Source organism: Sebastes umbrosus, chromosome 24 (genome assembly GCF_015220745.1).
Source record: "Sebastes umbrosus isolate fSebUmb1 chromosome 24, fSebUmb1.pri, whole genome shotgun sequence".
Taxonomy (NCBI): Eukaryota; Metazoa; Chordata; class Actinopteri; order Perciformes; family Sebastidae; genus Sebastes; species Sebastes umbrosus.
In genome coordinates, this window is record NC_051292.1 from 5,085,358 (window position 1) to 5,113,156 (window position 27,799).

Consider the following 27,799-nt stretch of genomic DNA (forward strand, 5'->3'; position numbering starts at 1 on the left):
GAATAAAAGTATAGTACAACAACAAACAGCTTACAGTTACACACACCTCTTATTGAAATGCACACTCACTGTTTCCCTTTTCACTCCCACCCACAGGCTTAATTGTAAGCAGCAGACATATTCATGGAGGCAATGATGGCGGATATGATTGCGGCGACCTGGTCAGTCGGTGTAGATCAACAGCTTGTTGGCTCCGGGCAATTACAGCCTTCAGTCACAGCGGCCGCCGGCTGCGATTGCACACAACTGGATTAGCTAAGTGGCTATATTGGAAAGCTGTCAGGTTGACTGTATTTGCATGCCGACTGACAGACACTGAACCGTGCACCTGATCGGAGTGAAAAACAACATCTTGTTTAGGATTAACTTCTCGAAAGAAAATCTCTCTCTTGAGTTTAAATCTGATAAGGACCAGTTATTTTATGTTTCTAAAAAGTCGAGGGATTTGAAATAAGGGCAGTTTCTTAGAGTAGTAATGGCTTAATAAGATGTTTTGTCTCTAAATTCGGAGAAGCTAAGCAGTAACTTCTCTTGAGATCAGTACTGTGACTTCCTTGGATTTTCTGTTCTTTGTCCATGGGGCTCATTTCCTCATATTTTCAGCCATAAAGTATATTGCTGCTTATATCTATTTCCCTATCATCTTTTGTTTATTGCAAAACAAACAGCTGCTGCTGTTAAATGCACCATTTGCTGTGTAACAACGGCTTTTTTTTCCCTGCAAGGAGCCACTAGTATGTGGCGTTATATCTACAAGGATTCTCAGTCATCGAGCTTATAGGCTAACTATAAGTAGTAGAAGTAGGGAGAGACATGAGGCAAAGATACTGCATGAAGTGAAACAACAGGAAGTCAGTTATTGGAGTTTGGCCCGCTGGCGTTCCTTCTGAGTCATAACTCAGTCAAATCTGAACTCTGACATGAAACAAATATTTTTAGATTCGCTGTGACTTACACAGGTATGTTATCTAGGGATGTCACGAAAGCAGATATTTCGGTACCAACTCGATGCCAAAATTCAGGAAACGTGACGTTTTTCTACAGTTACGCAGGTACAGCCAGGGTTTGAAACTAACGACGTCCAGGGGATGATAGCAAATGTGTTTGGGACGCAGTAAACTCACTGTCGACCCTATTTTTCCCCTGATAATGCCACATTTCGAACAACAAAAATGTGTTGAAATTGGCAGAACAAGAACAAGGATTTGGTATCGACTACTACAGTAGATTTCTGGTATCGTGACATCCCTAATGCTATCTCAGATGTCCATCGCAAATAATATGTCCACAAATCCACTTACAAATCATTAAAAAAAGTTGCTTGTAACTGCAGAACTTGCCTGACAATTATCACATCTTCAGTGTCAAAGTAATCTAGTGATAGTTGTCTGTACGCCCACGACTACACTGCAAACAGGATCTGCTAATAGCTAATTCAGCATACTTTTAATGGTGCCAATTTGTTAAAATAAATATGGGCTTTAAAAAAAAAAAAAAACGTGGCTCAAGTTATAGCCCACAGCATAACTCAGAGAATCTAATCAAACTCATATTCCCATATCAGGGGAACTGGAGCTCCAAAAAATAATAATACGAGTGACAAAATCCATTAATATTAAAGACCAAAACCATGTTAGTCGTCTCTTAATCAAATTACCTTTCTGACTTCCCTACTCTGTATGTGGCTCTCTGCCCCCAAGCTGAAATCTTTAAAAACAAATCACAGAAATATAGTTTCTTTTTATAATTTCCTAAAATCACCTGGGCTCTGTGGATATTAGCAAATGTTACTCAAACTGCACTAAATACAGCATTTATTGGGGACTATTTTCAGCAGCGGATTAATACACATTTGGTGCTCTAGTGAGTATTTACAGCAGCAGGATGGTGTGTGTGGGATTAAGTCAAAACAAACGACAGTGTGTGCGTTAATGGTAATGTGTGATGTATTTTTAATAGGACAACAAGAGATGGTTGTCTGTGGGCTCAAGACTTTAACCTTGTTTAGATGTAATTTGTTGGAGGACTGCTGTATTTTTACAGTGAGGCTCAAATCGAACTCCTTGAATCATCCCTCTGCGTGGCTGCAGAGCCCTCACAGCATACTAAAGCCCTCCACTCCAACCCGCTTTGTCCTCGAATCCCTGGTGAGTGCACACGCAAACACTGACACACTCGCGAATGTGCCGACGCACGGTACGCGGGGATCACACACATCGCATGCAGTGATCACACTTTGAATCCAAAAGGAAAGTGACACAATAGGGACACAAAAGCATCTCATCTTCATCCAAGGCGGACTGCTTCTTATCGGGTAAGGTGAGGCTCAACACTTCGCGTTCTGCTCGGGGGAAATGTGGGACGCTTTTTCACAAGTGGACCAGTCACCCACTTTATATGAAGATTAGGCCCGCTGCTGACTTCACAAGACAGGAAGAGACAGGGGGAAAACAAACAAGGGAACTAAGATAATAACCCTGTTAGGTTGAATCTCAGATTTCGGCTCTTATTTTCTGCAAGTTTCACCTCACTGCTGTGCAACTGAACTGTACTTTTGACAGTTTTGATTGCTAAGTAACATAATAATCTGTAAAATAAAGACTAAATTTAAGTATCCTAAGTATAATTGTTCACAGCTAAATGTGATTTTTTAGCAAAGCTATTTTTTTATTAAATATATTGTTTTGAAAAACACAGCTTTCATACAGTATGTGCATTAAATCAGCAGGTTTCAAAGGTAAATAACATGATTAGCTTATGCTAGTATGTTATATTTTGAAAATACAAAATCTAGCTCTTTAGCTCCTAGTTTTAAAGGTTCTGTGTGTATGAGTTGGCAGCATCTAGTGCTGAGGTTGCAGACTTCAACTAACACTCGTGTCCCAAGTGAGTAGGAGAACTACATAGGCCGGCGCTAAAACGTGAAAACGCAAATGGCCCTCTCTAGAGCCAGTATTTAGTTTGTCCGTACTATAGAAACATGGCGGCTCCATGAACAATTCTTATTACCAGGTGATTATACACTAAAGAAAACATACTTATTAATATTATATTCAATTTCTGCCAATAGATCCCCCTAAATGTTACACACTGGTCCTTTAAAGATGGTTTTGACAAACATAAGTATAGTGATAATCACAGAATGTACATGTCCCAAATGATACAATTAAAGCACAAAAAACACACCAATTGTATTGAAAACTGAGGTCGCCTAAACTGCACTAAAAAGGTAACTTGGGAGGGAAATTAGTGATACAGTATACATAATCCCACATTCATTTGTGGCTAATACAAATCTTTAAAAATGACAAACATTTTGGGGAAATACGCTTATTATTCATGATGAGAAAATCAACAACAATCTCATGTTTATATGCTAAATATTTAGATATTTAGAGATTAGAGCTGATAGAGGAGTAGCTTAGCTTAGCATACAGACTGGAAGCAGGGGGAAACAGCTAGCCTTCCTATCAGCACCTCTAAAGCTCACTAATCAACACGTTTCTGCTTTTTTAATCCATACAAAAAAGAAGTGTAAATGGTGAAGCACATAACGAAGGTCTAACACAAAAAAGAGAATATAAATCAGCGGTACAGCCATTCCTAGTCTCCCCTACTTTACTTTAGCTTAAAGAGGTTGTTTTTACCACATAAGTGAGCTCCGCTGTGAGATACAAATACACGTCTTATATTGAATTAATGGCCAATTAATACAGAAATCTCAAATATGCTTAAAACAACAGTATGTGCGCTGGTTCCACAGCCAGCAGCATATAAACAAGCCGAACTACAGAGGGGGGAAGTTGCTCGCATTTAAAAAAGAGGCAAACGGAAAAGCATTGTTTGATACCGTGTGAGTGTGAGTGTGTGTGAGTGTGTGAAGAGGATGACTTTGATTTTCAGGTGTATCTCGGAAATGAGCCAAACTCTTCTGACTTCAGTAGCTGGCTGTCTATGTGAGTGTACTCTTGTTTTTGAGTGTGTTTCACAGAGATTCAGTGCAGCAGTTCTCAACTGAACCCACTCTTTTTTAAAATGACTTAAATGTCCCAGATCTGTCTTTGACTCAGCGTCATCCTCGAGTGTGTGCATCTCTACGTCAAGTGTGTGCGTGTGGGTTTTTTTGCCCGTGTGTTTCCGCTGCCTCACATTATCCTGCTAAGACATTAACATTTCATGGACGACACTGGAGGTTTGTCAACTGGATCTCATCAAAATTTCAGCCTTAATTATGGAAGCAGCGCTGGAGGGAGATTCCCCCTCCGCTACCCCGACTGAACCGAGCCGAGCGAGCCGCCGGCGGCGGAGGTGAGAAAAAAAATCAATTCCCACCAGCAGGTTATATTGTCTGTGAAAGCCGGGGTGCTCGCCTTGGTCATTTTAAATAACCTAAGAACACAAATAAACACTCTTAATGATCTGGAGATAAGTATTCCCACCAGAGTCTTTCCACAAACTCTTTTCAAACTTCATCTCGAGCGTAACTCTAAAACTCGCCAACGGAAGCCATTACGAATGAAAGTCTTTCAGGCTTGAAGGTGGCAACTTCAAGGTACAGAGTGGAGTCTCAGACCAAGTCTTAATAAACATTAACTTCAAACCCACGAGAACCTGCAGCTGAGAGACAAATGTTTCGACTACAAGGGAAGCACAGTCTTACGGCCCACAGAGTTGAAACAATCCAATAGTTCACACAAAAAAGCCAATATTTGAAAATCATCCAAAAAATGTATGTACTTTTGTGCATTACAACGTCTTTCCTCTCCATTAATCATCTCACATTTATCTTGTGACCCTTTGGAATGGCACGACTCCTACTGTAAGTTGGGAAGCACTTGACTAAACTAGCAACTATATATAAAGTAAGAAAACTAGCTCCACCTTGAGCAGCTACAACAGTGAAATCCTACTTACACATTGCTACATCCCAATATAAAAATGTCATATATAATAATATCAGTCACAGGTAGGGCTGGGCAATATGGAGAAATATCATAATATTTTTTACCAAATACCTCGATATGGATATTGCAACGTTATTGTAGAGTTGACTATTGGTGCTTTTACAAAATATACACAATAAGATTTTTGATAGCTAATCATCAGTATTGTAGATATAATGACTAAGTGGGTAAAGGCAAATATAGAACAGCTAGAACAGTCTGGTAAGTTCAGAAAATGACATCACTTTACTGTAATGCAGCTGTTAAAACCAGGAAAAGTCACCACGTATGCCATATTACGATATGAAAAATCTAAGTTTATATCTAGTCTCATATCACAATATTGATATTATATTGATATATTGCTCAGCTCTAATCACAGGGGACATTTTTCTGCAGATAAAGTACTTTTACTTTTGATACTTTCAGAATATTTTGCTGATATTACTTCTATAATGCAAAACTTTGACTTATAGTAGAACTTGTTTTTATTGATACTAAAGAATCTGGGCACTGCTGGGTACTCACCATTGATGATCTTGAGACTGTGCCAGCGAGATGCTGTTAATTTTCGAGGCCATACTTTTGGGGTGGTGTTGTCCAATTTCTAGAAACCCAGGAGGCCAAACTTATAAGAAAACAGGGGATATTATGGGGGTGAAATACCTTTGTATAAGAAACTTTTCTGGATATTCCAGGGCTGGTATGTACAAAGCTACTCAGAGGAACATAATGGTGTACATCAAAATTGTACAAAAATATCTAATTCTGATGCATTAACTTTCCTGTTACTGAATTGGTCTCAGCTACCAAAACAAATTAAGAAGGACAAATAGAGGCAGAGGACACACTTCCCAACAACAGCATTGAAATTATTAATTAAAATCATTTTAAATATTTAAACTTGCCAGTAAGTTTTTAAGGAGAAGTTTCATTCTTTAGGTTGTTTTCTATGTTGGACAAATAAAAACAATTCACTTACTTGATTAACATGAATTAATTAATAGGACCTCCATAGATGGTTCTCAATTGAAACTGTTATCATATCCTTATTTAACTAATTTAAGATTTTTATGAAAAATACCCAAAATAGGATATATTTACATTGTCAACATAACTGCAGGGGAAATATATTTACTGTAAGCTTTCCTCTTGCATGCTACAATATATTGAAGAATATATGCTAAAGTTATGACTTTATTCTCGTAATATTACGACTTTTTTTCTCGTAAAGTTATGACTTTATTCTCGTAATATTACAACTTTTTTTCTTGTAAAGTTATGACTTAATTCTCGTAATATTACGACTTTTTTTCTCGTTAAGTTATGACTTAATTCTCGTAATATTACAACTTTTTTTCTCGTCAAGTTATGACTTTATTCTCGTAATATTACGACTTTTTTTCTCATAAAGTTATGACTTTATTCTCGTAATATTACGACTTTCTTTCTCGTAAAGTTATGACTTAATTCTCGTAATATTGCAACTTTTTTTCTCGTCAAGTTATGACTTAATTCTCGTAATATTACGACTTTTTTTCTCATAAAGTTATGATTTTATTCTCGTAATATTACGCTTTTTTCTCGTAAAGTTATGACTTTTTTCTCGTAATATTATGACTTTTTTTCTCGTCAAGTTATGACTTTATTCTCGTAATATTACGACTGTTTTGGCGTAAAGTTATGGCTTTTATCTCGTAATATTATGACTTTTTTTCTCGTCAAGTTATGACTTTATTCTCGTAATATTACGACTGTTTTGGCGTAAAGTTATGGCTTTTATCTCGTAATATTATGACTTTTTTTCTCATAAAGTTATGACTTTATTCTCGTAATATTACAACTTTTTTCTTGTGAAGTTATGACTTTATTCTCGTAATATTACGAATTTTTTCTCATAAAGTTATGACTTTATTCTCATAATACTACGACTTTTTTCTCATAAAGTTATGACTTTATTCTCGTAATATTACGACTTTTTTTCTCGTAAAGTTATTACTTTATTTTCGTAATATTACGACTTTTTTTCTCGGTAAGTTATGACTTTATTCTCGTAATATTATGACTTTGTTCTCGTAATATTATGACTTTTTATTCGTAATATTATGACTTTATTCTCGTAATATTACGACTTTTTTTCTCGGTAAGTTATGACTTTATTCTTGTAATATTATGACTTTATTCTCGTAATATTACGACTTTTTATTCGTAATATTATGACTTTATTCTCGTAATATTATGACTTTTTTCTCGTAATATTATGACTTTATTCTCGTAATATTATGACTTTTTATTCGTAATATTATGACTTTATTCTCGTAATATTATGACTTTTTATTCGTAATATTATGACTTTATTCTCGTAATATTATGACTTTTTTCTCGTAATATTATGACTTTATTCTCGTAATATTATGACTTTATTCTGTAAATCTCAGATGTTTTCCCCTCAATGTGGCCCTAATACTCCGTAGTACATTTGCATTTTGGCCCTCACTGCATTAGACTTATATACTATACACTTAGACTATAAACTGTGTTACCTTCATCACAATAATGAAAATGTAAACAACATTCCACAGTGGGGGGACAGACATTAATGTAACACCAGTGATTTCCGCTCAATATGGCGGTTTACCAGGTGAAGTTCATGAAACTGATTATTAGCATTACTTACTCCACAATGTTGAGACGTTTTTCGGCGTCGCAGTCAACTTCCACCGTCGCTCGTTTTAACGGAACAACAACCCGGTTGATAACTTACAACATTAATAGCGAAAACACGTGTTTGTTTACGTTTAGCTGCCGTGTAGTTAAACTAACTGTTGGCTAATTCATCCGGACGTTGCTAACGGTTACTACAGTCTCTCTCTGACGTAGTGCTCTGAGCAACCAATCAGAAGGGGGGTCAACTGGGGGTAGATTTTGCCGGAAGTTACTGCAATTATTTATATTTTAATGTGAATTAAATTTGTGTTAGAGTCACTTTTAAACAAACGTTTTGATGACGAAAATTAATATTTTAATTTAATAATAAAAAATAAAATAAATAAGGGGTGCTTCCGGGGTCGATCTCAAACGCCCCCTTTCCGGCCCTTTGCCACTGCGCATGCGTGAAACCATTTAGGTAATAAGAGGTGAACAAAAATGTCACAGTTAGCTGCAGGAAACAAAACAACTATAGCATTTAAATAAGTTAAGACTGTGTTTATTCCAAAAATGTAGAGCAGAGCAATACCCAAATGGTTTCTACATATCAGATCAACTATTCCTCTGATTTCTTTTTTTTTTTTCATTGCTGATTGTAAATGCAAAATCCCAAATGCAGGGAAAAGAAATAGAGGAGAAAAAAATGTGAACAAAGCAGAAGTAAATTGGAGTATAAGAAGAATAAAACAGATCCTATTGGGACACAACAACATCTATAGACAACATCTGAACACCACTATGTGTGTGTCAGGTGTCTAAAAAGCTAAAAAGAAAGACAGACTTCGGTAAAGACTACACTTTTCAACACAGGGAACTTTCTCCAGTCGGCCCAGCCCACCGTTGAAAACACTTCAGGGATAAAACCAGTAACCATTTGATTAGCGGCCGGCCTCCCTGTGCCTCTCTGAAGAGGAACATTCCTCCTCCAAGAAGTTTTGATTGCACCAAAAGCACAGGTGCAGGAATAATACGGGTGCAATCAGAGAATGATTTGGACTCAGGCTACCACCCTCAACCTCTCACACACACAGGCAATCTTATATGTATGGTATGCCAGCCCTGTAATCTCCTGTAGGGGTGAGGTAGGGAAAAATACCCACCCCTATATTTTTCCATTCAGTCTGATTTTTCTTGTCATATGAGGAACACCTTCAGTGCATCTACAAAGTTCTTAAAAAATCATCTAATTACGAGATACATGGTTTATCTTGGACAGAGATGATGTCATTTAATGATGTCATACACTGATAGTGCTGCTAACTACAATCAGCATTCAGATTAAAAAAAAAATTAAAGCCAAGCCTCATTAAAGGTGCTAAATGTGAGGATGGAAGAATTTCTATCGCCTCTGCAGAGAAAACGTGATAAAGTGCCCTCTAGGCTGCCCTTCCAGTAGAGAAAACGTGATAGTGCCCTCTAGGGTGCCCTTCCAGTAGAGAAAACGTGATAAAGTGCCCTCTAGGGTGCCCTTCCAGTAGAGAAAAAGGAGTCATTTTTGATTCCCAGTTGAACTTTGAGACACATCTTAAGTCATTCAGTCCTGTTATTTTTCATTTACTGCATCCCCTGTCTATCTTTCCAACAGCTTGAACAAAATATCCACCATTTTGTCAACTCTTGACTATTGTAATGCATGTTTTTTCATGTTTAAGCCAAGAAATCATAGCACCTCTACAATTAGTTAAAATTTCTGCTGCACAATTACTCATTCCCCTGTGCTGGCTTCATTACACTGGCTTTCTTAACCCTAACCCCTCTACTTTTAAAGCACTACACAATTGGAGTCTACTATGTATCAGTGGGCTTTTACAGATCCACTACGTCGCTCAAAATTCAAGACTTGTGGTGCCCGAGCTTTTCCTGTCCTGACTCCTGGACTATGGATCAGTCAGGTCAGCAACTGACTGCCCCCCTTGGTGCCTTTATGTTCGAACAAACCACAGCAAAGGTGCCCTCTTGGATTCCCCTGTTATGGTAGATGAAAACATGATAAAGTGCCCTCTAGGGTGCCCTTAAAACTCAGAAAACATAATGCAGTGCCCAAAAAGGGTGCCCTTTAATGAAGAAAAAGTGATAAAGTGCCCTCTAGGGTTCCCTTCCAGTAAAGAAAATGTGATGAAGTGCCCTTTAGGGTGCTCTTCAGTAGAGAAAACATGATGAATTTCCCTCTAGGGTGCCCTTCCAGTGGAGAAAGCGTCATAAAGTTCCCAAAAGGGTGCCCTTCAAGTGGAGAAAACATGATGCAGTGCCCTCTAGGGTGCCCTTCTAGTAAAGAAAACATGATGCAGTGCCCTCTAGGGTGCCCTTCTAGTAGAGAAAACATGATGCAGTGCCCTCTAGGGTGCCCTTCCAGCGGAGAAAACATGATAAAGTGCCCTCTAAGGTGCCCTTCCAGTGGAGAAAACGAGAAAACATGATGCAGTTCCCTCTAGGGTGCCCTTCCAGTGGAGAAAACGTAATAAAGTACCCATTGGGTGCCCTTCAGTAGAGAAAACATGATGAAGTGTCCTTTAGGGTGCCCTTCCAGTGGAGAAAACATAATAAAGTACCCATTGGGTGCCCTTCAGTAGAGAAAACATGATGAAGTGCCCTCTAGGGTGCCCTTCCAGTAGAGAAAACATGATAAAGAGCCTTTTAGGGTACCCTTAAAATGGAGAAAACATGATGCAGTGCCACCCTACATGCTAGACAACTTTCTGCGTGATGGTGCCCCACCGGTGTCCCCTTTTAATTTTTCCGCCCCTGACCCTCAGACAGCCTGAGTCCACTACTGCTGAAACCACATTCACACACCTTTGTATTTTATCCAGTAAACAAACAATGTTATTAGCAAGCTGTGGGCCTGGGGTCATTATTACAAACTCAGCTGTCCAGCCATACATTGTCCAAACATACAGTACTTTATCCTCAATTATAGTGGACAAATACACCAAACATGGCCACCTGCATTTTAAGGAAACATGCATAAAATAATGGGAAATACATGCAGAATATCTCCATTAGATATCCATTAGATTAACTAATGGAGATGTGGAACAAGCTGAGACACACCAAGAGACTTTAAACAGCCTTAAAGCCACAGTATCCAGTGTTTCAAATGTACGTTGAAGGGCCCTGAATATTGTCTTCTGTGATTGTAATGTTTAAATGTATGTATCCTTGTTTCTTGTCTCTGTCCTTTCTGTGATGCTGCAAATGGAACTGCTGTTATGCAAAACAAATTTCAGACCTGTCTGACAATAAAGTATTATCGTATTATCGTATCGTACCCAACCAATAACAACCAGCACCATGGACAGCTCCTCTCCTCATCCAATAACAACCAGCACCATGGACAGCTCCTCTCCTCATCCAATAACAACCAGCACCATGGACAGCTCCTCTACCCATCCAATAACAACCAGCACCATGGACAGCTCCTCTACCCATCCAATAACAACCAGCACCATGGACAGCTCCTCTACCCAGCCAATAAAATCCAGCACCATGGACAGCTCCTCGATCCATCCAATAACAACCAGCACCATGGACAGCTCCTCTACCCATCCAATAACAACCAGCACCATGGACAGCTCCTCTGCCCATCCAATAACAACCAGCACCATGGACAGCTCCTCTCCTCATCCAATAACAACCAGCACCATGGACAGCTCCTCTACCATCCAATAACAACCAGCACCATGGACAGCTCCTCTGCCCATCCAATAACAACCAGCACCATGGACAGCTCCTCTACCATCCAATAACAACCAGCACCATGGACAGCTCCTCTGCCCATCCAATAACAACCAGCACCATGGACAGCTCCTCTCCTCATCCAATAACAACCAGCACCATGGACAACTCCTCTCCTCATCCAATAACAACCAGCACCATGGACAGCTCCAATAACAACCAGCACCATGGACAGCTCCACTAACCCTGAACTCCTCTAAGTTTTTTTGCCTTTTTCCACATGAGCTCATCATCATCATCAGCCTTACCTCCAATATCCGGCCGCAGCGTCTTGTCGTATTCCTTGAGCAAATTGTTGAGTATGAGTGTGGCATCCTCCTGGTGCGACCTGGGGACCAGCATCTGAGTGACAGTGGTGTCGTTGGGATCTTCATCGTCGGCGCCATAATCCAGTAGATCAGAACTAAGGGAGGGGGAAAACAGGAGGTGGGGGGTTGTTAATCATGTTTATGTGCACCCCTTTCATAAACACCATAAAAAAACTTTGCACAGCAGCTGCCTATATGTGAATATTGAGTTTAATATGAATGGAGACTGTATTGTGGCACAGCAGTCTGTCTGTGTGTGTGTGCGTGTGTGTGTGAGTGTGCATGTGTGGGGAAAGCCCTTAGAAAAAAAAAAAACAGCCACTCATTCACACGAAATGCGCACTTGCCTTTATATTCCCCCCACACATGTGAACTTTTAACACCTCTCAGCTGTTGGTCATGCAAATAAAATAATACAAAAAAAAAAAAGGTGCGACTCACCTAGCAGCCTGAACGAGAAGTATGAAGAGGATGAACTTGATTGTCATTATTCCCATGCATGCATCACCCTCCGAATCACAGGAAATTTGGTGGTATGCTGCTGCTGAGCTGCTGCTTGCTGCTTGCTGCTGCGATAAAGTGCACTGTAGGTGTGTGACCATCAATCCGTGCTCTGAACTTCCTCATCCGCCCACACACTTTCTTCTGCGTGTCATCCAGCGACCACCACACAGCGGTCCTTTTTCCTTTTCACCCCCCTTTCCTTTCCTCCTCCCAAGCTCCGCAGCAGGGGGGTTCCTCCTGGGACGCACCAGATGATCAATCAATGTGATCAGTCCAGCGGATGTGGAGCTGAATGGACGGGATCCAGCAGCGCCCTCCTCTCTCTCTCTCTGAACGACTGTGTGTGGGCAACAGTGCTGCTGCTGCTGCTGGTGCTGAACCTTTAGGAGACGAGCATCTTTTGCGTGACTCATACACCGTGCACATACCTGAAAACCACAATTGCATTATCCAGATGTGTTTTCTTTTTGCAAGCTGCGTCATTTATTTCACTATTTTATCTACACATTTAAACATCTGCATCAATGATGATGTGTTTTTTGGATTTTTCCAAATTAATTATGACATATAAACCCCCAGTGTTCTGATGATGCACCATATGAGCATAAAGTCATAATAATAAAAAAAACAGCAGGGTGTCCAGTTTCACTTTTTTTTTTTTTTTATCTTCATACTGATGTTTTTATATTTGATGATGGTCACAGCTGGAATCCATTTGCACGCTTTACACACCCGTTTTCGTACCACAGAGTCACACTCGGAATAAGACATTTTTTCTGAATAGGCGCACAACTCAGTAGGGCAGCCCAGCAGACTGGAGAGCTCTCTGCTCAGCTCTCTCTAACTTCTGAGGCTTCTGATGCAAACAGCAGCAGCAGCTCAGTGAGAGGCTCCACTGCCCTCTGGTGGCTGCAGCCAGAAATACAGTCAGGAGGATTAGTTTGTCACTGCAGCACTGACCTCCATAAACAACTGATTATTAATGCTGATACAACACAGTCTTTACTTAAGTAAAAGTAGCAGTGCCACAGTGTAAAAATACTCCATTAAAAGCAAAAGTCCTTCATTCAAAATTATACTAAAAGTCATTATAAAACTACAAAATTATTATCAGTAGAAATGTGCTTCAAAAGTAAAAGTATTTGCTCTGCATGAAAATGGCCCTTCTGATATATTAATACATGTTACATTGTTAGTACGGTCTGATACTAAGTATTAGTAATAAATACAAATATAGTTACAGTAGGTATGTTAGTCCATGGTTCCCAACCTAGTGGTTGGGTCCCTCCAAAGGGTCACAAGATATATACGAGGGGTCATGTGATGATATATATGGTATAAAAAAAGAAAAAAAGTTCTTCTACACAACTATATAATCTTCTTTTATTTTACTTTCCTCTATTTTTTTTTTTTTTTTGTGAAATATTGGATACTTAAACCTCTTTAGGCCCCGAACAGTTATTTAAAGAGGACCTATTATATATACATACATACATACACATATATACCTAAAAAAGCTTTTATTTTCTCATACCCAACCGAACCAAACTCTTTGGCTCCAGCTCCGCTCTAACTAGCTTTGTTTGAGGGTGTGCCAAAGTAGCCGCTGAGCGGGTATTATGTATATGTCTTACTTGATGACATCACCACGTTACGGAAGAAAAGGCGGGACTTCAAGCGGGGCGTTTCAGGCAGTTCAGGAGCAGTTTTTCTGTGGGGGAGAGGAACTTTGCAGACATTTTACATGCACAAAAAACTATATAATACACTAAAGGAAAGGGGAAAAGCACAAAAGCATAATAGGTCCTCTTTAAATTAAACAATGTGAGACTTTCAGAGGGTAAATCGTTTGTGGGGAAACTGCGAACAACTTATCGACCATACAAATACTTCAAAATTGTATATTAGCGCAAACTTCAAAAGTGAGCATATTAATGATTTCCTTCTCTCGTGAATGACAAGACGTCTGATGTTCTTGTATCTGTGCTCAATAGAAGTGAAAGCACTTTTATCTATAAAAAGCTGGTCACTCATTGTTCATCAAGTACAGTGATGAAAATAGCTTTAGATAATGATGATAAATAAGGATTGGCAGAAGTATAACTGAAGCTGATTTGTCTTTTTTAGTCTTCTCTGGAGAACGTAATGACAGCGTTGCTTTCACAAAAGCAAAGACAGACGGAGTTATAGACGTTTTCCTAGATGTGTGATCAGTGGAATCGGAGCACGCAGACACTACATGCATCAAGCAGTTAAATATCAATAGGGAATCAGCTGAGATGCACCGAAGAACTGCAGTCAGATTGCACTATAATCATGATTTAATGAAGCTATAAGAGGGATTCTGTCAGCTTCGCCTCATGCTTAATAACGAATGCCGTCGTTGCTCATCCTTTTTTATTTGATAATTTTAAGTATAATACATAAAACAAATACAGTACATAAAACAAAGAATGAATAACACAAATACGTTGTTAAGCCCAGCTATAGCTACAATGGCTTTGCTGCATTTTTGCAAAAAATTGTAAGCAAATATCTCAGTTTAATGTTTCCTCCGATTGATGCTCAAAAAGCAAGAGAAATGTCATGCATGTGTAATGGCTGCCTGTTCCCCTTCCTGGGATAGACAACTGTTGCGATCGCTGCACAAGTCTCTTTAAGAAGACCGCTGCATGTGTGTTACATTCCCCAGTCGAGAGACACAAGTTCAAAACTTCCCAATGCTTCGCTGCCCATGAGCTAGCTTTGGATAAAGTACATATAATCAATCCTAAATTTGTCCCTGACACGCACCAGCCACAGCTGTCCAGACACTACGGGGAGAGAAAAACAAGCGTTTGTCATCGGCTGGGCCAGTCGGGGCTTAAATTGGAGTGAAGCGCTTTGCTGTAAGGGGCCCCCCTGAATGGGTGAGAGTAACTTAAGCGGAACTAAATCCCTTTTCTAACAGATGTATGGCAGATGAGTCTGTCACAGTGGCTGGAGGACGGAGGGAGGGGTGGGCAATCGTTTCTTGGCTGGCAATAGAGAGGAGAGGGGCGGTTAAACGGATGGATGGATGGATGGATAGATAGGGGCACTCAGAAAGGTGTATGTATGGACAGAATAGCAGTCTATTTATGAAAATAATAAAGTTTTGTAAACTATAAAAGTTTACAGCTTTTGTTGGAGGGCCAAATTTGGCTCACGGACCACTATTTGCCAACCACAGCCCTGCTAGTGTGTGCTAGCAGGGCTGTGAGGCTGCACAGCAGTGCTTTGAGCTAGATGATAACATCAGCCTGCTAACAATGATAATACTAATATGCTGATGCTAAGCAATTTAGCATGTTCGCCATAGTGTGTGATCATGCTGACACACTGTGGCAAACATGCCAAAGTGACGCCCGACACGCACTACGAATAAATTTGAGCTGGTCTCAACTTTTTTCAGCTCTCAAATGACGTGGTGAAGCGTCAACCAATCATGTTTTTGTTTCACCCTGTTTTGTTCTGTCTATGTAAATGCCGTTAGCGAGTTCCCAGCACTATATAACGTCATAACTACGTCAACGAGCATTTGAGCAACACTTCGACGGTGACTCGGCGACAATGTAGCTGGCCACGCTGGCCGTTTTGTTGCTTTTGTTGCTCGTAGTGTGAACGTAGCATTACAATGATAATGCTAAAATCGGTTGCCGAGCAGTTATAATGTTTACCATGTTCGCCATGTTATATATCACGTCTAGCCTGGGAACGCTCCCAGTAAGAGCTGGGAAACGTTGCTAGGGAGAGGGATGTGTGGAATTCCCTGCTTAAGTCGGCTGCCCCCACGACCCGGCCCCAGATAAGGGGATGAAAATGGATGGATGGATGGATGGATAGATGTTTGCCAGCTTGTTAGCATGTTAACCATCGCTAATTAGCCCATAACGTTCCCCTAATGCTGTGTTCACACTACGAGCAACACAGCAAAAGGGGACATGAAGCTACAAACTGACGACCGACACTTGTCGCTGTGTGACGGGCATGACACGCTACAAATAAAGTTGAGCTGGTCTCAGTTTTTTCCAGCGCTCCAATGACACGGTATTTAACGCCATAACTTATGTCAACGAGCGCTTGAGCAACACTTCAACGGCAACTCGGCGAGATGTTGTGTCTAAAATGTAACCCCCAAGTTGCGATACTCTCACAAGATAGTTAAGGTTAGGCATTGACCTCGAATGACTAGGGTTAGGATAGGTCGTCGAGCAGCGAGTCTCGCGAGAGTTCTCGCACGTTTTCGCAACTTGGGAAATACATTTCTAGACACAACCTCTGCGACAATGTAGCTGGCAACGCTTGGCCGATTTGTTGCTTTTGACGCTCGTAGTGCGAACATCATCTCTATACTCCCAGGGTCCTATGTTCTTTACATAAACTAACATTGTAAGACATTGCTAAGGCTTATGCTTGCAGTTCAAACATCAAAATGACAAAGGGACATGAATGTTTCAAATGCAGTTGGAATGGTAAAGATCCGTTCAGCCACTGTGGAGATATCAATGTCTGAAGTCCACATATTAGAGTGTGTGGGTTTCAAGGAGTATAACATCAGTGAGCTATAAGCTGACCCAGGGAAACATACATTGAACAGGGAAAAAAAACATCACTGAGACCTTTGAAAGGTCGCCTTAATGAGCCATATTAAGAGGAGAACATAGGACCCTGGGAGCATAGATAACGCTCCCCAGCTAAGGCTGATGGGAATGTTTTAGTGGCGGACAGACGGACCGACGTCGCCATCCATAGAGAAAACAATGGAGGCTAAATACACTTACATGATTAGGGACCAAAAAATGCTTATTACAGTTTCATTTCCTTTGGTAATACAACTCAAAATAAGGCTTAGTCAGCTGAAATAAAGCAGCACTGGAGCAGTTCAGCTCTGACAAAAAACAAACAAAACGACCCCCAAACTTTGTGAAGGACTCCACTACTGCGGGCGTAATCAGAAACAAATTAGCATATTATACACAGTGATAATGTGTACAAGCAGCAGAGTCAGTGGAGGAGCAGATAGAGAGGTTGGAGGTTATCGCCGGGGGAAAAGGATGTCTGGGTCTGTTCATCTGGACTTGCTGCCATGGCGACCCCCAGGCAGACGGACGTATAGATCGCCTTCAACTGCATTTCACTGGACTTCCTTTTACACTGCTGCTGCTGCTGCGCTTTAACAATCACTGAAACGTACAGTAGCTTTGCTCTGATACACACCCATCGACAGACACCTTAGATTTACAGAAAATGCAGAATCAACATCAACTCAAACTATCACAAAAACACTACAAGAAATTATGGCACAAAAATTCAAAACAAAAGCGCTTTGGAAAGAACTTTAAGCTGATATCGTGACGATATTTGTAGGTCCCAATTTCACAAAGCAAAGCAGGTACAGTAGCAGCTGATGTCATCTTTATTCGTAAGTTTTTTTCACCAAGCCGTTGTGTCACGCTCCCAACTGCACTGTTTAACATCCATGAGATTAAAGAAACAGTGACTCTGAGGCAACTCTTCTGCTGGGAGCATGGGTCCTTTTGTTCCTGAGTATGTCTCACCATAGTCGAACAAGTCGCACAGGCTGTGCTATGGTGGGCTCGAGCCAAAATGCCACAATCGTGTGCTCATTTCTTCCGGTTCGATCAAGTCAATGTAGAAATAGATGAAACCAAAAACATATCATATTCAAAGATCGAAAAAGTTTGATCAGATGTAAGCTCCTCTACAAGCAACAAGAAGAAAAGAATCTTGCACACAAACATTAAGAAAGATATCAGATGAAAACATCTTCAGAAATTGAAAGTCAACGTTAGGCATTGGCTTTTTTTTTTTTCTTCCAAGGGTTTAAAACTCAAAGTCTCAACATTGTCTTTTTTTGTGTCAAAGCAAAGTTGAAAATTAAAAGTTTATTTACATGATTCCCTTACGAAACTCAGCCTAATTTCCCCAAATCTTCGTAGCTTAAAGGTCTGCTGCACCTGATTCGACTGTAATCAGGCCATTAAATGTGCATTATCAGTCGCTATAAGCCTCATAAATGTGGGTGAGTAGGGGCCTGCTACGCCTACTAATAGCGAAACTTAAAAGCAACAAGTTTTAACACGTAAAACTGCATGAAACGTTACGTTTTTACACATACTGTCATAATTACTAGTTGCTAGAGGTCGCTGTCGTCTACTTTTATTCCTTCTTTCGGTGATCCACCATGTGAATCAATGATAAAACCTACTAGTATAGTGTAGTAGGCCCCTACTGACCCACATCTATGAAGCTGATAACCACTGACAACAGTCTAATCAACTTGTCTACTCACATCATCATTTAAAATGGCAAAAAAATGCTGAAGCTTAGCCATTGTGACTGACAAGCACTAGCATGTCCCGGCTAGATAGCTAGCGTGTGAGCAGTCTCCAGCTAGTTCACCAAGTAGCCCCTTTAAGTCACCACATATTCCACGGTACCACAGGCCTTTACAGTAAGTTTGCTGACATGTATTCACCTCTCTCTTGGGGATATTTTTGTCTATTTTCAGTTCCTTTACTTTCAGTATTTTACTAGAATGCAGAAAAATAGTATGATAATTGATTGCTGGGAGGTCAGATATTCCCCAGTAAAACGTCCTTAATTTACCCAGAATTCATGGCAAATTAGTCCTACAACTGGAGCTGGTAGTGTTGCAGCAATATGGATGCTTGCCTAAATCCAAGTTTGTGCCCTGAATGACAGCCTCTGAACTCTCACGACGCTGATTTGTATGTGACACATATACTGCGTTTCGAGCACTGGTCTCTCAGCTGTGAATATTAGTTTCCTAGCTGAGTGACCCAGGCTCAAAATTCAGTCAAAGCACCAGCATCCAATTTCTAAATTTGTCCTGAACACACCGCCTACAGCCGTCCAGTCACCCAGTGTAAGTGGGCCAAAGAAGTTTTTCTGATATTCTTGTTGGCAAGCTGCCCATAAATGACGACTTTTTAATTTTTTTATGAATGGAGAAGCCTTTAAAAACCCCTGCGGTGATAATTTCACCTTCAGGTAGCATTCAATCTATTTTTCGTCATTTTCCATCGAGGCTGCCGATGCTTTTGGGAAACCAGGCCTGCAGCAGAAGGCTTTGAATGTTCAAGTAAAGATGTACAAAGAGACACACAAGCACCGGCTGCAATAGGAGAAAAAAACAGCATTTTGTTTTTTTAAAAGAGACATAAAACGTAATTATTAATGCACTTAATCTCAAGAGAAGTTTCTTCCACACGATGTGGAATTAATGTTTTAAATAATTTTTTTAAATTAAAAAAAATGCATGTTTTTTTCCTCCGTAGCACACGCTCTATGCATTTCAAGCCTCCATGATAAGAATATATTTAAATTTAGGCAAAATTGCTAAAAATGCCTACGTTAGTTTCCGTTTAAAACCTCAAGTAGTAGCGATGAAGTGTGCTCCCATACTTTAAGCGGTGATTGACATGTACATGGTCGGTATTCAAGACAAAGAGGAGTTCCCTTTTGAGGAGAGCGTCATGCAAACTGCAGCAGGAGAGATGAGAAAGAAGCAAAGCAGCCGCTCTCTCGTCGACGTAGTCTTAAGAAGCAGTTTCTTTTTGTGATCGAGCAGTTTTTTAGGCCATGAAAAACGGGAAAGGGATTCTGTTGAAGCCTTGCATCCATTCAAAAGTGCTTGAATTAGATAGTTGAGTATAGTTTGTTTTTGTTCTTCAAGCGCAGATATTTCTTTTTTTGTCTGGGGCAGAGACCTTTTTCTTTTAGTCCACCCACTCTCAAACTGAATCCCCTTACACTCTGTCTCAGAAAAAAAAAAAGAGAGAAAGATTACGTCGAGGTGACCACTCCTTTCACCACTGGTTCTCTGTTAAGGTACGTGGCCCAGTAGACGAGGTTGAAGGTTCCAAAGAGGACGGGGAACACTATCCGCGACATCTTGTCGATCTTGCTGACGCTGTTGTAGGTCTTCTTGGGGTCCACCATCTTGGTCTCGGAGGCGCGGAGCTGCACCGACGTCGTGTTGGAGATGGTGGAGATGGACACGTCCTTGGTGAGGTTGGGGGTGTAGTTGACGCCCGCCGAGCAGACGTTGTTGGGCTTTTTGGACAGCACCATGGGGTCTCGCTTCTACAGCGGGAGAGAGATTACATTGAATGGTAAAATAATTTGAAGCCGGAGCATTTCTGTATAATCAATGTGTTTCACTCTGTCTGGAATGATTAGTGATTTCACAGAAACATTTCTGGCAAAGCATTCTGGTAAATGCAGGGGTGCTGTGTAATTAAATTTCACTCACTTAGCGAGCAACTTGAATAATAATCAATGTTGTGAAGTCAAGTCAATATCCAGATGACTCTGATGCAGTTTGTGTGGTCTAGTGTATAAATCATTTTCATAGTTTTCAGTGCAATTCACACATCTACCTTAAGACTGGCTGTGGGAATACCACCTTAATGCGAAATATGTGTATTTGTTTTCTCGCTCTCTTGTTAAGACGAGAAGACTGATACCACTCTCTTCTTTAACGTAGACTTGGAAGTTTACATGTGTGCTACTTCAAGGTGTTCAACATGTAATGTGGTACCTTAGGGTGCTGTGCCTCCAGAGCCTTCTTGCCGTCCCAGGCCCAGCTCCTCTTGGTGAAGTAGTTCACCGTGGCGAACTCGATGAGGGCGGAGAAGACGAAAGCGTAGCAGACGGCGATGAACCAATCCATGGCCGTGGCGTAGGCCACTTTAGGGAGCGAGTTCCTGGCGCTGATGCTGAGGGTGGTCATAGTCAGCACGGTGGTCACCCCTGGGTGCAAACAAAGGCCGTGACAAGTTTAAATTGAGTTTCTGCTCTCCCCTCACTCAAAGGTGGGCGCTTTAATAACTCTTAACTGCCAGCTACCGCAGCGCTGCTGCTCAGTGGGCAACTGTTATTATTCTCCCTTGTGTGGATGTGCATGACAGGAATATTACCCAGACAAATCAAACGTTAGGAAGTAAATGAGTAAACAAGCGGCTTCACTCACCGAAGACAGTCCTCGCAGGAACTGATTCTCTGTTTAGCCAAAATGACACCTGGGACAGGATTACAGTCATGAAACAGGGCATATACGTCTGGATGACAAAATATCCAATCTTCCTCTTCAGGTAGAAGTGGGCCATCATCACTGTATACTTTCCTGAGGGGCGGGAAAAGAAATAAACAAGGATATAAAGTTAGATAGGGACTTTAAACGAGGCGAGCGGTTAGATGTCTCTTAATGACAGAGATATCTGCTTTAAGCTGAGCCACAGAAATGGATTTATTAATATGTGATTTGACCTCCTCGCAGCACCACAGGTGTCGGGCTACCACACAGGACAACATAATCATTACCGGCTAAATTACTTTTTATGACCATAAACTTGACAGCTTGAAAAGTGGTCGTAAACCTTCTCCCCCTAACTAATGTATCTCTCCTCCTACCTGCTATTTCATTATGAACTAATTAGAGGTGGTGCAAACTGCAGAATGGAAAGCGGCGGAGGTGGATCAGTTAAAAAATGAAGCTGGGATAAACAGAACATTTCATATTCAGTTGGCGAATTGTATGTCCTAGGGGTGCCATAAAAAAAGAATAAATCTGCAAAAGAATTAAAAAGAAATGTGGTAATATAAAGAGGAATAAATAAAAGAATAAATAAGTTAAAAAAAAAGTGAAAATATAAAAATGAATAAATAAAAGAATAAATAAGTAAAGAAAAAGTGTGGAAATATAAAGAGGAATAAATAAATGAATAAATAAAAAAATGTGGAAATATAAAAATAAATTAATTAATGAATAAATAGGTAAATAGAAAATGTGGAAATATAAAGAGAAATAAATAAAAGAATACAAAAACGAAAATATAGGGAAAAGAATAAGGAAAAATAATGGGATGAAAATAAAGTTAATAATATAATATAAATATATTATATATAAATTAAAATAGATAGTCTTTTAGAAATATACAGAAAAAAGAGTAATCTATATGCAAAAATAAATAAATATGTATTTAAAATTAAATAAATATATACTTAAAAATACACATAAATGAACAAATAAATGAAAAATTAAATAAAATGCTTATAATCATTCTTTTTTATATTATGTTATTTGTTTGTTTGTTATTCCACATTTTTTTATTCTTTTGTTTATTGCTCTTTATATTTCCACATTTATTTTCTTATTCTTTTTATGGCTCTCCTATGACTCCACAGAATTTAACCTGACTTCTAATCCATTATTAAACTGTTAATTATTGTAAGAACATGATTGTGAAGAGGACATGACAATAGATTATTATGCGTTTAATGTCTGATTCAACAGTTGGAGGTAAATCCAGACAAAGTGAAGCCACAGAGACAGGAAGAGAGGGGACACAATATTCAGTTAAACAACCGAAGATTGCATTTGAGGCTTTAAAAAATCCTCTCGCCAGCAGCAGTTTGTGACTGCAGGCGCTGGTAAACTATGAAAAACCCAATGACTATATTCCACACACTAGGGCACATGTACGCAGCACACACACTCACACACACGCACACTCACACACACACACGCAGAGTAATACATGAGGCTTTCTCCAGGCAAAATCGGATTTTTGAACCTCCCTAATCCCTGGTTACAATCTGCATCCTGCCATCAGTGAGGGAAAGAGAGGGAGTGTGGAGGAGGAGGAGGGGGGGTGAGGCTTCCTGTCCCGGGATCCTCACAGAGCCCTGAGCCCCGCCTACTCCGCCCTGCCAATCCAGGCGCCGACACGCACACATACACACCGTGAAACACACACATGAAGCATGATTTCTAACTGCTGACACACACTGTTAAGCCGCGGATGAGGGACACTCGCTGCTGCTAATCACTGCTGGGATGGAGGGGGGCTAACCGTGTGGACATTTTATATCTTTTATCTTTTTTTTGTGGAATAAGGATCAAACGTTGATGGGACTGTCTGGCGTGCGAAGGGGAAAGAAGAAGCAATTCAGAAAATGCATCCGTGGGCATCAACTGACAGCAGGCTGGAAGTGAGGTAAATTTGTTTCGCAGGCCGATCCACACTGAGGGTCAACAACAGCTATATACAACACTTATCAAGATCACTGCCACGGCCATGCCTCGACCAGGAGATCCCCATTAGTTCTTACTGCGACCCCATCGCCTGGGCCCTCTAACGCCCTCATGACTCCAGGCCGTCTGGCTCACAGCTACTTCTACTACTGTCGGAAACATCCAGACACGCGACCTGGGGCACCCCAGGGCCACCTTTGCCCTTGATGCATGGATCCCGACAGGACCGGGGGCAGAGGAATGAGGAGGAACATGTTCCTCCGGTGGATCTTACTGCTTTTCTCCCAAGGATTTGTATTTCACAACGTCCAGGGGGAACTTCCCTTCATCTCGGGGAACAACGCTGCCATGCTGGTCAACTGGTGAGTAGGAAAAGGAGCTCGCACATTCGCCTGAAGGGTAAACAGAGTGATTATCCACTGGAGAGTCCCTACAAACTGTGCATAGAACTGTTGCTGTAGTACGTCTTATCTACTTTTAGAGACGGGGAGTTATTTTAGGAAAGACACTGCCGTCTGAGACGGTGGAAGTCATATCCTTAAAGATGTCTTTAAAGAGAAACTTGTAGGCTAATCTCCTCCTTCGTGTCCTCGAGTGGGAGTGTTGTACTAAGATTAGATGTGTCTCACACCATCACATCCCTGCAGTACTTTGACCTATGGAGGTTTCAGGATCTATGTCCATTCTCAACTAACAAAAAAGGACGTTTTCATTGAGGTCATGAAGCCAGAGCGAGCAGACGAACTGCAGCTCTGAGTAACAGCACAAGAAAAGGCCAGGCAATCATTTAATTAACTGCTATTTTGAATTTTACAAGTGCTTCATTACTTCGTCTAGACCCAATAAAACAGCAGGGTACTGTCAGACTTGTTTTAATCAAGCGAGGGGAACAACAGGTCACTGGAGGTGACTTTTATTAAAGCAAAAAGAAATCTCCAGTCCAGCCAATTGCCAGATCTTGAACTTGTATAATATCAAATATAGTCACATAGCAGCACCTTGCAATACAAAAAAACAGTGAGAAGTTGTTGCTAAAGTTGCAAAAATGGTTTTACATGTAGGCTGTTTTCCCACTTCCACCTCCAGTAACACTTCTCAGCTGTGCCCAAGGTGGTGGTATTATATTTAAAGCATGTTTATTATAGCTGAAAGTGTCATATTTGCTCTGTGGTAGTTATTAGCAAAGAGAGTCAAACACATACAGAAAGTAAATTAACCTAGTGGACTGAATGTGACCCCCCCGGAGCCCAAAACTCATCAGCACTGATTTGGCCGGTTTCCAGACAGAAGCTTTGAGCTGCATGAATGATGATTTACTGCCTTTAGTCCGTCGGCTAAATGGAGTTCACAGATAACGTTTAGCATTTTCTTGTATTAATCAGAACACCAGATGGCGGTTTGATGATTTAGGGGCGAACAAATAATGTCAAGTGAACCGTCAGACACGTAAATACATTAAAAAAAATGACCTTGGCTATTGATTAAATGTTGAAGTAAATGATGAAGTGATATTTCAAAGAGGATAAAATGTTGTTTACGCCTGGGCTTGATCACAGATAAGAGAAAGAAGGAGTAGTGGGTGTCATCAAACAATGTCACTGGAGGCCAGACCTGGTCGGATGATGTTGAGAATATGGCAGAATATGACGTCCTAATTGAGCAGAAAATTGACGACGAAACATGTCTAGCTAGTACGCATAATTTAAAATATACTATATTATATATACTATACTATAAACAGTTTTAAACATGAAGTTAACATTGTAAATTGAAAGAAAACAAGACAAAACTACTCTGTTAGGTTTAGGCAACAAAACTACTTAATTAGGTTTAGGCAACAAAACTACTTAGATAGGTTTAGGCAACAAACCTACTCGGTTAGGTTAAACCAACAACACTACTTAGTTAGGTTTAGGCAACAAAACTACTCGGTTAGGTTTAGATAACAAAACTACTTAACTAGGTTTAGGCAACAAAACTACTTGGTTAGTTTTAGGCAACAAAACGGCTTTGGTAGCTTTAGGCAACAAAACTACTTAGTTAGGTTTAGGCAACAAAACTACTTAGTTAGGTTTAGGCAAAAAAACTACTTAGATAGGTTTAGGCAACAAAACTACTTAGTTAGGTTTAGGCAACAAAACTACTTAGTTAGGTTTAGGCAAAAAAACTACTTAGATAGGTTTAGGCAACAAACCTACTCGGTTAGGTTTAGGCAACAAAACTACTTAGTTAGGTTTAGGCAACAAAACTACTTAGATAGGTTTAGGCAACAAACCTACTCGGTTAGGTTAAGGCAACAACACTACTTAGTTAGGTTTAGGCAACAAAACTACTTGGTTAGGTTTAGGCAACAAAACTACTTCATTAGTTTTAGGCAAAAAACGACTTTGTTTAGTAAAAACAAAGTTTCACACTGGACACGATTTGTCTCTCGGGCCAAAGTCTGAGGTTTGTTGACCCATCCACCTTCCCGACCTCATCCCTACGCGGCCTTTCCGTGGAACATCATTACAAATGTATTTGCGATACGTCAAAACCGAACGTAATCCCCGACAAAATAAGTTTCCTTCAAACGTAATTCACAATGCAGTTTTGTTGTATGGAACAACATTTTTAGGAGACCAAATGATGTATTTTGGTGAACACTGAATGTAAACATAAGCTTGTTTGTTTACAAAAAAAACTCCAAATGGTACCTTTAATTTAAAGTATATTCTGGATTAATTTCCCACAAGACTACTTTTTTTTTTACTACGATTTTGTTCAACCTTTTTGCAATTTTTTTATGTCAGTTCACCTTTAACTTTTCTACATATTTTTCCTGGATGGATATTAAGGTTTCCCTATCATGTTATTTATAGTTACCAGAAGACATTTTGCCAGCCAGACATTCAGCCAACCTCTTATCAACTGGTCAACATGCCAAACGATCAACCATCCAGCCAGTGAACCAGCAATTCGGCTCTCCAGCCAGGCAGTCCCTCAACCAACGAACCCTTTAACCCTTTGCTAAGCGAGGTTTCAGTTGTGGCGCGCAAATAAATAAATAAAAAAACAGGGGAAATCCACTCTTTTAATAATGATTCTACTAGAAACTGGAGGGAAGTGTATTACAGTTCCGTTTTACATAAGAGTATTAAGCAGATGCCTTTCAACGCACCCCACCCCCACACAACCACCCACCCAACCCACACGTCAGAGCGAGGCTGTCCAATCCCAACATACAAACAGACACACACATTTCTTTTTCTATCTTTGTGAGGACCTAGATCAAATTTGAAGTATTTCAAAATAAAAGCCTCCAATCATACTTAATAAAACGTATTTAATGTTTCACCTTCATACATAGCTCAGCTATAACTAAGAGTAGAATTAACCTGACTTTGTAGGTTTTTTTACTATAATTGTGAGGACATTTAGTACTCATGAGGATAAATGTACACACAGATACACTCAGCGACAGCCAACCAACCAATCCCTCACTGATCTGTGATGTCATCTTCTTATGCAAAAGCTGATGGGTGGTTGGATGGGGGGGGATTAACCCGAGGTCTCAGGTCTCTCTCTAGCTCTATGTGTGTGTATGTGTGTGTGTGTGTGTGTGTGTGCGCGCACTGGGCTCATGCGGGGATAAGTGTTGTTTGACAGGGCTGTCCGGGCCTGTAGACAGCTGGTTGTGTGAGGGATAGGCTACTCTCCTCCACTAGCCTCCACTCATTGACTCTGATCTCCTGATAATGTTTCCCACATTTACTCTCCGCCTCGCACGCCCCATCTCTCCCAGCAGCGTTTATCTTCTTCTAATCTAGAATTAGTTACATCACGTTATTTGGTATTACACTTATCGTGCGGTACTCACATACAGTAGAAATTTTTACTCGTGAAAAAGGTGAAAGAAAGAAAGGGGAAGAATGAGGGTGATTGTGTGAGTGGATATAAGAGGATAGAAATGTTGCACTATGAAGGTGGTTGAATATTCGTTTGGCAAATGTGATCCCAATGCTTTAGAGTAACATTTTACATTACATAATGTATTTTATTATGCATTTTAATGGGTTAAAGGCATTATTCTATATCTGACTTACTTATGTAAGGTGTCTTTGAGTACCCTGAAAAGCACTTTATAAATAAAATGTATCATTATTATCGTTATAAATGTCCAAAACCAAATGGTTGGGGACTGTTTTCAGTCATGGAGTATTTACAGCAGCAGGACGCTGTATGTAAAGTTGACTTAAAATAAACTACAACACCCACCAACAGCTCTGTTTACACTGTTAGCACCGTTAGCTGCATGTTGAGAGCCACGTGGAGGCAATAGACATGCTCTGTGAAAAATACTACTCTACAAGTAGAAGTCCTTCATTCAAAACTGTACTTAAAGGTGCAGTGTGTAGGATCTGGTGGCATCTAGCGGTGAGGTCGCAGATTGCAGCCAGCTGAAACTTCTCCCGTGTGTCAAGCGTGTTTGAGAACTACGATGGCCGACGTGAAAA

The 27,799-nt window shown here is 40.3% G+C and overlaps 3 protein-coding genes across 7 annotated transcripts in view; 1 reads left to right on the forward strand and 2 right to left on the reverse strand.

Moving 5' to 3' along the window:
• The window catches only part of LOC119483527 (gamma-aminobutyric acid receptor subunit gamma-3-like), an 87,660-nt gene extending 75,141 nt beyond the window's left edge, over positions 1-12,519 (reverse strand). The window contains exons 1-2 of one of the 4 annotated variants that reach the window (XM_037761727.1): positions 12,137-12,519; positions 11,636-11,790 (exon numbers count right to left, since the gene is read on the reverse strand). In XM_037761727.1, coding sequence (XP_037617655.1) covers positions 11,636-11,790; positions 12,137-12,297 — 316 coding nt within the window. In that variant the 5' untranslated portion in view covers positions 12,298-12,519. Of the gene's footprint in view, positions 1-5,471; positions 5,572-7,620; positions 7,782-11,635; positions 11,791-12,136 lie in introns of those variants that run through there. The other 3 variants (XM_037761729.1, XM_037761730.1, XM_037761728.1) reach the window with 3 other exon arrangements.
• Positions 12,520-14,578: 2,059 nt separating this feature from the next.
• The window catches only part of LOC119483532 (gamma-aminobutyric acid receptor subunit alpha-5-like), a 34,012-nt gene continuing 20,791 nt past the window's right edge, over positions 14,579-27,799 (reverse strand). The window contains exons 8-10 of the mRNA XM_037761745.1: positions 21,240-21,392; positions 20,808-21,019; positions 14,579-20,350 (exon numbers count right to left, since the gene is read on the reverse strand). Of these exons, the coding sequence (XP_037617673.1) occupies positions 20,051-20,350; positions 20,808-21,019; positions 21,240-21,392 (665 nt within the window). The 3' untranslated portion in view covers positions 14,579-20,050. The remainder of the gene's footprint in view (positions 20,351-20,807; positions 21,020-21,239; positions 21,393-27,799) is intronic.
• Positions 23,030-27,799, forward strand: part of LOC119483524 (gamma-aminobutyric acid receptor subunit beta-3-like) — a 73,680-nt gene continuing 68,910 nt past the window's right edge. Inside the window, exon 1 of one of the 2 annotated variants that reach the window (XM_037761712.1) lies at positions 23,030-23,665. In XM_037761712.1, coding sequence (XP_037617640.1) covers positions 23,514-23,665 — 152 coding nt within the window. In that variant the 5' untranslated portion in view covers positions 23,030-23,513. The remainder of the gene's footprint in view (positions 23,666-27,799) is intronic. The other variant, XM_037761713.1, reaches the window with a different exon arrangement.